The sequence below is a fragment of the Pseudochaenichthys georgianus genome, chromosome 3 (genome assembly GCF_902827115.2).
Source record: "Pseudochaenichthys georgianus chromosome 3, fPseGeo1.2, whole genome shotgun sequence".
Classification (NCBI taxonomy): Eukaryota; Metazoa; Chordata; class Actinopteri; order Perciformes; family Channichthyidae; genus Pseudochaenichthys; species Pseudochaenichthys georgianus.
The window spans coordinates 33,821,151-33,832,615 of NC_047505.1; the positions used below are offsets into that span (position 1 = coordinate 33,821,151).

Sequence of the window (11,465 nt, forward strand, 5' to 3'; positions counted from 1 at the left end):
GCTAATCTGGAAAAGGGTATTATTATAAACTAGTTATTTGGCAATTATGAAGTGAATATAAACAAGGCACTATGAAGCCTGTGAAATGCAAAGTGAACAATTAGCGATATTAAAAAAAAATAAACTTTTGTAGGCCTTTTAATGCTGCTACAATTCATATAGTGGTGCCATTTCTGTTGGCAAAAAATGAGGAAATCCATAATAAGCATAGTTGGTGCAACAGGACCCCACACTTGAACCATTGTGAATTAGTGAATTGTCCCCTATATTCAGACCGTTAAGAGAAATAAAAACAAAGAGCATGCAAGAGGTTTTTAACTTTAAAACTTTCTTTCAAATTCAATGTAACTGTATATACACTTTACAATAGCATAAAGCCTGACGGCGTACAAAGATGTCTTAAAACATTTTAAATACATCTTCAGCACAAATAGCAATTGTTGGCAGTAAAATGGCTTAACAGATATTGGAAAAAAAAAAATCATTAACACAATTGCTCTTTTCTGCAGAAAAAGTGCCATGATTAAAATTTAATTTAGGACTTTCCCACAAAGCAAGCGGTTTTCTCTACATGCTAAGTTTAACAGTTCAGTGACATTGCGCTAAACTAAACATACAGATATTTGTAAGAAAAAAGAAAACACTCCATCTGATGTAAAGTTAAATCTTCATTAATACATTTAAAAAGTAGATAGGACATGCCTTTTGAAATAAAAAATACAAAAGATTTTCCTTACTTTAAGGATTTTTTTTAAACATGAAGCTGCATGAATTGTACAACACTCAGTGTACAATAAACTGGTAATGCACGTTAAAATGAGCTGAGTGAGAAGTATCAAACCCCCCCCCCTCCAACAAGCCCCGACTGATCACACACAGGGTCTCTCCGAGGGAACGACATCGCACTCTACGCGAGGCTTGCATTCTGAAAGATAGCAGTCAGGATAGTGAGAGTTGAGGAGGGGGGGCTAACTTTAGGGGACTTCAAGACATGTTTCCTCTTCCTGCATATTGTTCTCACCTCCTCTGCAACGTGTGAACGGCAGAGCCATGCTGCCATCCCTTGTTCTAGTTGATGAGGGGTGAAGAAGACAAGGATTTCGGAAAGACACTTAAGACTTCACTCCGTGTACAATTTACATTCATAGTCCGGAGATGTTTACTCACGCAAACACCATTGTGCCCTGTAACAAATGTTACTTCAGTACAAACTAATTCTTATTTCTGGAGAAGGAAAACAAAAAAAGGTGGAGAAAGGCGAATAATGGCCAGATGGAAACCATCTGTGAGCAGAAGCTGCGTTCAGTGAGGGCTCAGTACGACCCCCGGTAAATGTTCTGGGGGGGGGGGGGGGGGGGGGGGGGATAATCACAGTACACAACAAATACAGCACACTGAAAATAACAGGGGAGGGGCGCCGAGTGTCTGCAGAACTTTGAGGTCTGATTGTCTCTTTCTATCTGGGGGGAGGGGGGGGTATAATGGAGGGATCGTATGGCACTGTACAGGCAACCAATCCAAACACTCACATCTGCTTTAACGTAAAAAAGGTTCAACAATGCATGCCAATTTGTCACAGAAATGTAAGTTAACTCGAGTGTTTGGGCAATGGCCGTCATGTTGGGCTTTCCATCTTTAGCTCTGAGGTTTAGTAAGGATGCCAACAAAACATCTGCATGTCAGAACACTGTTTGTCTCAATATTAAATAAATAAAAGTTGAGAAACAGAGTGTCTGAGTGTCCAGGCTGATGTCAGGCAGAAACACATTCATATAGTTACCATTCTTAAACACAATGCTTTAAAATGCACTAACCAGAAAACCAAAAAAGGGAACTTAAAAAGTACAAAGTAAAAAAAATGAAACATCTGGAAGAACAGCCAAGGAAGCTGTTGAACAGTATGTTGCTGGTACAGCGTCCGGCCTTAGATATGAACAGACTTTCTAACACAGAGATGTGCTACATTAGTCATAATGCTACTGAAAACACATTACAACTAAAAGAAACCGAGCTCTGATTCTAGCCAGAAAACTTGATGAGAAAAATACAATACTGGTTATAGACAAATCAAATACTATTATCAAAGAAAGGTAACGCTGATCATTTTGAAAATGAATGCCCTCAAACCTTTACAATATGTCAGATTTCCAGGTAAGTAGATTCTTAATCCTAACATTTAATTAAAGAGCCTTGTTGTGACCACAGTGGAGCCAACCCATTGATTTAAACCTATTTGTTAAAAGAGAACAAACTATACTTAAAAGTCCATTTAGTTTGACTATGCAGTGGACTGTCATTAATATGCACCCATGTTCTCCTAATAGAAAAAAAGGCTTACAATAAAAACGTACACAACCCCTTTTCAAACATCATATCTTACAAACAGAAGTAAAACACTTTGAAACGTTATCTTTTTTTTTTTTTAACAATGAAACACCAGTTTTACCAGAAAAAAACTGCAACCAACAATAGAAACTTGACTCAGCTACGGAGGAATGCATATGATTTTAAAGGCTACAGATCGTAGGTTTGTCAAACACCAAGTCAGTGTGTGTGGCCCGGAGTAAACATACACACATGCACAGATTGATTTTCAGGCCAGTCATTCCTGCTGAAAATGAGCGTGGTTATTTGTCAGCGTCAACAGCGTGAGCACCAGTGGGTTGGTTTGGGTTCAAGGACTCGACTCGGTGGGGGGGGAGTTCCTCTTTTCCAAGTGGCTTTTTTAAATCCACTAAACCAGCACCAAGACCTCAGAGTTTCGTGGAGGAGATATCAGCTCCACAGCTGCAGTCAGTCACAAGAGGAAATAGCCTCAGCTTGTTCATAGCGTGTGTAGTTTCATCTATACATTTAGAAATGTTTCCCCGGACCTTTAAAAAGGTTCCTCTTTTCTCAAGTTTAAAAAAAAAGCAACAGTGGATTTAAAAACGAAAAAATGCTAAAAAAATCTTAACAGTTATGGCAATGTTGTAGTTTGTAATCCAAAGAAGGCCTTTGTACACGCACGTTATTTTCAGTCTTTTCTTGTTGTCCCGTTGTGAGAGACTGGTCGGATCAGTCTGGGGGCAACAAGTCGTGAAGCCGGAACCTCTCTCGGACGTGCGGACGCACATCTTCGTTCTGAAGGATCGCAGGGGAGAGGACCATGGAAGGAGAAGAATAAAGAACAACTTAGATTCACTGACATGGTCAAACATGACTGATGTAGATACCGATCAGTAGGACATCTTACCATCTCCACCAACTTCTCCAGGAAGGGCACCAGCTTCAGCAGCTCGTTGTCGTTCTTATCCATGAACCAGCTCTCTATGGGAATCCCATTGGACAGCTGACAGGATCAAGAGAAAGACATTTCCATTAGATTACAGATCTATCGATTAGTGGTCAACTATTGAAATAATCAACAATCAACTCATTTTCTAAAGAAGACAAAGTCAATGTTCTCTGCTTCCGGCTTCTTAAATGTGAATAGTTTCTCATTTCTTTATTCCTCCACGATAGTCAACAGTAAATCTTTGTGTTTTTAGTCAGATGAGATGTGGAGATCTGTTAGTTACACAAAATATCTCTTTAGTCGCAATGATAAGTCATCTACGTCCTGTTGGCTTTGTGGTAATTAGAGCAGAACAGGCCAATCTCTGCAACAAACGCCACATCCTGGGTTTGAGAAAGAGGGAAAGTAAAGGCAGCTCAGCAAATCTCAACCAGGTGGGGATGTGTGAGATACAAATCTAATCATTCATCTCCACCGAAGCACAGATTTTAACAAATAGAATCTATAAAAGGGGAGGCGTGTGGCGCCGTAGATTGGTGCGTTGGTGTTTGGATCATGGGGTCACAGGTTCAAACCCCACTGCAGTCAGCATGTCGTTGTGTCCCTGGGCAAGACACTTCACCCCAAATTGCTCCTGTGGGGATCCCCCACAGTATTGAGAATCATTAGTATTTTATCGCTTTGGATAAAAGCGTCTATCAAGTAACATGTAATAAAAGGTTTGTTGTGACCAGCTGGTTTTGTGTAGAAGCTTAATGCTGTTATTTGAATACTGATCAAACCAGAAATCATGAAAAAGCTTAATGCTGGCTGAAACCTACATTATAGTTTCATTACAAAAATGAAAGTTAAGTTCTGGTTTTAATGCAGTCCTCATCGTCTCTCATTTTCCTTTGTTCGACTTGACAATGGCAGATACTTGTCAGTAACCAGAGAACCTCTAGTGTTTTATTTGTTCAAGCGCTCACCTGATATGCAAAGGCTTGCGGTGAATTGTCGATGATGATGGTCTTTGACAGATCTCTGCCCAGGATGTTGAGGTCCTTGATGTAGTTTCCCTGGACACAGACGCAATGCTCCCGAAACAACCGGTGTCTACAGTTACAGTCGAGGGAAGAGAGAAAGATCAATCAGTGACAAGGTCAAAGCTATCCATAATTCAGACGACCACAACACTGACACCTCAACGGCAGCACATGCCAACCCCGGCTCATTCAGCCTGCATCAAGCTTTCAGTTCGGTGTGCAGTTATATAACAGAATATAAAAACACACCGTACCTCACGAGCTGCTTTTTAGGATCCAAGATGTTCAGCAGTTTGTCTGCATAGACCTTTTTAGAGGCTGTGAAAAGGATGATCTAGGAAAGGAAGAAAATACATTATAAAAAAGGTCACGTATTTTTAAATCTGAATCAATAGGCGTCGTCGGGTTATAGTTACCTCATAGATTTGAGACATGCGTTCCAGAAACTCTCTAAAGAACGGCCTCAGGCGCACATACACCTGCACACAGCAAATAACAAGTAAGCAAATATGAATGATAAACAGACACAGTTTATTGCAAGTCAAAATCTGTCATTTTGGTTTGTCTATTGAATTTGACAGTTATCAAAGTGTATGACAAGTTTTTCTATTTTTGCAAGTTTTTTTTTAAATGACATTTGATCCCCCTCTAGCGGCATCCTAAAGATAAACAGAGCGAGTGAACTTGCCTGGTAAATGACATCTTGAAAGAGGACAGGGAAGGTAAGTGCTGCGTCCTCCAGCTCATTTAAACTGCAGTGAACCAACGTCTCATCCTAACGGACACAACAGAGAGAATACAAGGAAACTTTACTCAATCTTATGACGTGTGTAAAAAGGTCAACAGAGTTTTAATAAACTTGAAAAACAAACAAATGTGTTTTTGTACAACTCACCAGGTCTAGGACCAGAGAGAATTCAGGCGTGCTGCGCGTCTTCAGAGGTAAGGCGGGCTTACGAGTGAGCTGCTCCTCGGTCAGTGGAGGCACGTGCTTGATGAAGAAATACCTACAAATCAAAACATCACACAGACTTCATTAGTTACTGTGATCATTCATATGAATAGCAAACTATAACACGTGGAAACACTTTGTGAGATCAAACATTGGGAGTTCTGCTGCTGGTTTGTTGTGGGTGAGAGGGTCAGCTTGGAGGTCTGGATACATTTGACTTAATCAGTCTGGACTTTGTCAAATCAAACAGCTCACCTTTTCCCCTTTGCTTGATGAAAAATCCCACTACCCCTTACTTTCCAAATATTGTTATTCTGTTTTCTTGTGAATTCTGTTCAATAGAGTCTGACTACACGACGAAACGTTGAAGACTGCAGTCGTTTACTTACGGGTCAAACACTTCCCAGTCTTCCTCATAGGTTGCCTCTTGAGGGACAGCGGCAGGAGGAGCGTCCACATATGTCATTTCTGGACTGGAGCCCGGAGCTGGAACCACAACACAAACCAAATGTTAAAAGAGCACGATGAGAAACAGGAACACAATAACGCAAGATACATTAAACGTCAACATGAATTAAAACTCTATTTCAGAAACATCGGTTCTTAGCTGCCATATCTACCTGTGAGGGGTGGAAGGTCGGCGTCAGCACAGAGCTCTCCCTCCCCCTCTGTGGGAGTCAGCTCTGGGATGTGCTGAGGTCGCATAGGTGGAAGCTGTGCTACACTGGAGTAGTAGTTGGTGGGGGCACACAGCTCCTGTGTGGATGTGGCTGTGCTGGTGGGCATCTCCACTGCCTGCTCTATGTCCAGCTGCTTGACGATCTCCTCTGCCTCCAATGCCTGGTCTGGAGAGTCTGAGCCAGAGGAGGCTGAGACACAAAAACACAATACTGAGTACCATCCTGACATTACTGATAATTGTGATATTATATCAATATTGTGATATGAGACAAGAGATGGTCTTAGATGATTGATATCATAACATTGGATACAGGTCTTTCCCTTGTTTAAAGGCAGTATTACAGTAAAGAGATATCATTTTCTAAATCTACCAGACTGTTCTATTATTTACCTTTACCCACTTAGTCATATCCCCATCACAAATGATCATTCATCCATAAAATATATCCTTTAAAAATATCTTGTGAAAGCAACAATAGTCAACCCTATAATTTTGAAGCAATAACAATAGATTTTTTATTTTAATCAGAAATACTGTGATATGACATTCTTCCATATCTCCCTACCTGACACTGAATACATGCTCCTGGCTGTAACATAAGCATGGAAACAGTTGCGTACAGATACACTTTAGGTTTGCGCATAATGCCTGCCATGAATCGAACAGGCTACCTTGGGTCTGCTTACCATTTTTAGCTGGTGAGAAGAAGTTGAAAACAGGGGAGAAGATGGTCCCAAGAAGGGTGCTTCTGGGGGGGCTGGTGACTGGCAACTCAACGGCCGTCGTCTCCTCCAGACTGCCGTTGGGCTTCTCCTTACTCCTGTCATGATTGGTTGCCTCTGCAGAGGAGGAATTAAAATATGAGAGTGTTAACAGAGACAAGTGAAACAAACACGAGGAAATCATCATTGTCTCTGATTGAGTGCCACTCACGTCCATTGAGGGAGCCTCTCCTGGCGATAGTCCTGCGGGGGGTGTTGGAGTCAGGGGTTGTGGAGGAGATCAGGTTATTGTCCACATCGCAGTGGAGGCGTGTCTTCTTGGCTGGGCTCTCCTGCTGCACCTTGAGAAGACAAAACCTCATATTGTTAGATAGTAGTAATTAATTAAATAACAGGCATGGCTGTCTCTCTCCGGTGAAACAGACAGTGAGGGATATGTGCTGAAATCTGGTCACCAATTGTGTGTCAAAACTCTGACAAAATCTTAAAATCTAACTGATGCCATTAACTATGGCTACCATCAACCAATCAAAAAGTTCCTCAAAAAAACTGTTGCATTTTCAAACAGTGAGTGTTGTTTCTTTTACATTACATATCACTTGTTAGATGCTTTTATCCAAAGCGACTTACATACTCAATACTGTAGGCAATTTGGGGTGAAGTGTCTTGCCCAGGGACACAACGACATGCTGACTGCAGTGGGGTTTGAACCTGTGCTCCCCTGATCAGAACACCAACACACACTGCACCACACGCCATGCTTCTTCCTGTTTATAATTATAAACATCTGGCATGGTGTGACATACAATGAACCTTCATTTATACTATACTATTTATCAACTACAGAGACCATGAGATAAATAGTAAAACATTTGTTTTATTCAGCTTGTTTATTATTTAACAATGAATAAAGAGACAATAAAGCATCAACAGCAATATGCTACACTTCTTAAATGATGACCTAATAAGTAAATGCAGGGAGGACCATGAAATAAAAATATCATGTAAAAACTCCAAAAAGTCCCATTCTCTTTCCAGAGGAAACGTCTGTTTTTGATAGAGTTGACTTTTCCACTTGTTCCTGCCTCCTGTTCCTGCACACTGACTGCGAGCAAGAAGCTAAAATTAGAACCGAGTCCGGGTTCTCAGACAAGCTGCTACATTCCTCCAGACATGTCTCTGGAAACATGACACTATGTACCAAGAAACACGGTATTTAACTCAGCCACCAGGAGAACATGGTGCTAAAAACCCCAAAAGGCAGCACTTTTAAACCAAACACAGCAACAAATATCCCCCAATGCTCCCAGAAAAAACAACCCCAGACTCATATTTGCATTCAAGTCAATTTAAAAGCAGGGTCATTTGATGTTATCAGCGAGGTGGTTACCTTAACAGCATTTCCTCTGATGAACTTCTTGATGGTGGAGAAAATGCCCCTCCCTCCACTGGTAGGAGTAGGAGGATCCTCTTCTACCTCTGAATGCTTCCGCTTGGTACGAGACGGGCGGCTCTCCAGACTGGGGTTCGACTGCTGAGACGCCTTACGCATTCTCAGCCTCATTGTTTGAGCAGTCACATGTAAGGCTGTTTTAAAAAAGAAAAGAAGAAAAAGTCAGAAATGGGGGAAAGAAAAAAGGAAACCACAATTACGTTGCAGTCAAGGAAACACAGTTTCTTGGTCTCAACTCTTTGAGCTTCTAGAATTAATATTTCTGTGGGGTGTATCCATCAGTATTGGTGGAATACTGGTGGATTTTCCTGCTAACATCTGGATGCACTCAAGATCCAATTTCACTTACATCACAGTGGATCACTGCAGCCACAGCTGGCTTTACTTCCATTCGTACAGTAAAAAATAAATAAAAATACATTGCCCAAAAACATACTACTACCCACACACACTTCAAATGAAATAGCTACATGGAAGACCTATGTTGAAGTCGAGAAACCAAAATACAGTCAATAGTGGAACAATTGTGAACATGGACAACGTTGTTTTAAGATGAAATCTATCTAAAAAAGGGAATACACTCCTTACTCACTAAAGCTGAGGGATTTATATCGGTCAACGGTGTCCTCAAGTGCATGCCGATGGAAAACTAAAAACAATTCACAGTGAACATGAATTGTCTGTCAGTCAAGCATGGCAGCCTCTTAAGGTTATGTAACAGCAGCTGGCTGAAAATGTGTCTGGACATATCAACAACCTGTCAGCTTCCATAAACACACAATAGCACCCTCTCAATACATACTGTAAATCTCATATACTGTAAATGTCCGTTACTACATCTGCTTTACATTTACAAAGGGGTGTATCCATGAACACACCAGAATTGTATGTACTGTGCATGCACAAATACACATTAACCACATCAGAATATATGGTAACGGGCATGCAGTGATAGTTGAACAATCTAAAAGAAAAAATGTTCTTGTTTTAAAAGAGATGAACTGAAAATGCAAACAGTGCATGGTTGATTCAAAAACAAACCATTTAATCACCATATTTATTCATTGTGTTTTTATTACATTAAATTATTACACCAGTTGTCCTTAATCAGTATTTGTTTAAACTCCTCAAGACTTGATCACATTAGCTTTTGTAATTGTTTCATCAAAAGTTCAAATTGTAATGAATCAGACTCTTGTGTCAACAGATTTCTCTGGATGAGTCAATACTGACAAATAGGTATCTGGTAATCTGATCAAATTAAAACAAATAACATATACACATGTGTACAGAGGTTGATACTGGAAACACTAGAACATTGTGTATGATATGCACTGAATGTTACTCTTAGTCTTTTCTCTCCCCTTTCCTGTTCGTACAAATTGCTAATATCAGTATGTACTTAAGGTTTACCTGTATTTGCAAAATAAAAATAACAGGCTTGCTATTTTCAGCCTGCTATATGATTACATCTCGCCACGGCTTGCATGCACTAACAACAAGGCTGCTTAAAATCCACCTCCGTAGGATGTCACCCCCCAACGAAGCTCCATGTACACAGCTAGGTACGAGTAAGTGAGCGGGAAATAGGAACATGCCACCGTCACTGTATGAACGAGCTAGCGATGAGAAACAAACAGGGCCTCTTGTTGGACAACCAGTTACAGAAATGACTGAAAGTGGCTAAACAATTCAGACCAACTTTAATTGGGAAAACAATATTAAAAAAAACACATGACATTGCTCCAGTTGCCTCATTCATGCACACGAATCAGCGTTTGGACCAAAGCATTACGACTATCAAGATTTGCAGCTAATTGAGCAGCTAGCTCGATTAAGCTACACTACCAAAATTAAAGAGTCAGGAGTCATACATGTTCACAATAGACCTTTGTATACAAACAGTTTAATTTACCATCGCCAGATTGCACAAGTGACATCTACAGGTAATGTGAGATGTTAAATCAGCTCGGCACCATGTAGCGGTTCAACAAGGCGAGCCCAAATAGGCTAACTTACCGTTAGCAAGCCAGTGCGGCATCTTAAATTGTTACAAATAATATTAATACTATAACGAAAGTAAGATACATTAGTCGGCTCGCTTGTGTTTGGTTCGCTGCTGGGGTTGACTCGACTGTCTACTGGAGATATTTACAGGGTCAAGCTTAGATTTATTTGGGAACTCGTCAGACATCATTAATCAAAACAGCTAACTGACATTGTAACCAAATTATCTTTTGAATACCGTCGAAGTAATCTTGAGCCAATGCTCCAGTCGTGGGGCGTTATTCATAAATTGTGGTACACAAACATGCTTAACTCAACACCCATTGGAAGACTTTATAAAAATAGGACAAGACAGTGTTGGCTAACTGAGGTTAGCACAGCTCAGTTGTGGAATGCCATTGGACTGCGTTAGCCTCCACGAAGCTAACCAACCCTGACGCTCCGTATTATACCTTACTGTCAGTTTGTTTTAACGGATTAAAAGAGTAATAGTTCATATTTTGACATCGTTATTCTTTGACGAATACCATTCATTTAAAAGAAGGAGTCCAAACTGAGATTTTGAGTCCACCAGGAATATATCAGTTCCGATGTAGGCCGTGTTTGAGCTTAGCTGTGGTTAGCTTAGCACCGCTAGCTTAGCGTTAGCCCTACATAGGCTTTTTGAAAAACTGCTTCGGGCTAACAGATGTACATGAGCAGGGAGGGAAACTATTTATCCTGTCGTTTGCCAACATTACACAAGCCAAAAAGCCAAATGATCGAAGAAGGCTTAACGTTACCGACTTACTTTAAGTGATCCGCAGTGTCTGGCGATGATAATTCAACACCGATTAACCATCACAACAGAAGCCGTGTTGTTTTCGTGCTCTCATCCGACCTTTTCTGTACATCTACTCACGTACGGTCTCCGAAACGACAAATCGTTGTGTTACCAGGCGCCATTTCCCGCCTCTGCTCAGTCTCTCCAAGGAAGATACCCGTATGGGACACAGACACACCCCCTTACCTCTGAAAAACACCAGCCAGTCTGCAGCGAACACTACCACTCGCCTTTTCTTCTCACAGCTTTGATTTAAATGCCCGTATGCATGCTAGTAAATGAATAATGTTAACAATCGATCGGATATTTATGGTTTCTTGCTGAACATATCAACATGTGTTTTATAATCAATGAAAAAGAAAAGCGCATTACACTTATGAACTAAATATTAATGTGCTATACATCCACCTTTGCGATTAGAAAACAGCTGACCCAAATTACATTTATAGCCGTATCACCTGAGTAATCCAATCACTACCGGCGATGACAAACTAATTTCTACATCTCAATTGACTTTAAAGCAA

The 11,465-nt window shown here is 40.6% G+C and overlaps 1 protein-coding gene across 1 annotated transcript; it reads right to left on the reverse strand.

Moving 5' to 3' along the window:
- Window positions 1-309: 309 nt before the first annotated feature.
- ctdspl2b (CTD (carboxy-terminal domain, RNA polymerase II, polypeptide A) small phosphatase like 2b) lies at window positions 310-11,215 on the reverse strand. Its single transcript, XM_034110572.2, has 13 exons — window positions 10,909-11,215; window positions 8,049-8,245; window positions 6,870-6,999; window positions 6,623-6,775; window positions 5,875-6,123; window positions 5,644-5,740; window positions 5,198-5,309; window positions 4,991-5,077; window positions 4,719-4,781; window positions 4,557-4,636; window positions 4,246-4,372; window positions 3,236-3,331; window positions 310-3,123 (listed from the first exon to the last, which is right to left on the reverse strand). The coding sequence occupies exons 2-13, from the start codon at window positions 8,220-8,222 to the stop codon at window positions 3,058-3,060; spliced, it is 1,434 nt and encodes a 477-aa protein (XP_033966463.1). The 5' UTR covers window positions 8,223-8,245; window positions 10,909-11,215; the 3' UTR covers window positions 310-3,057.
- Window positions 11,216-11,465: the final 250 nt, after the last annotated feature.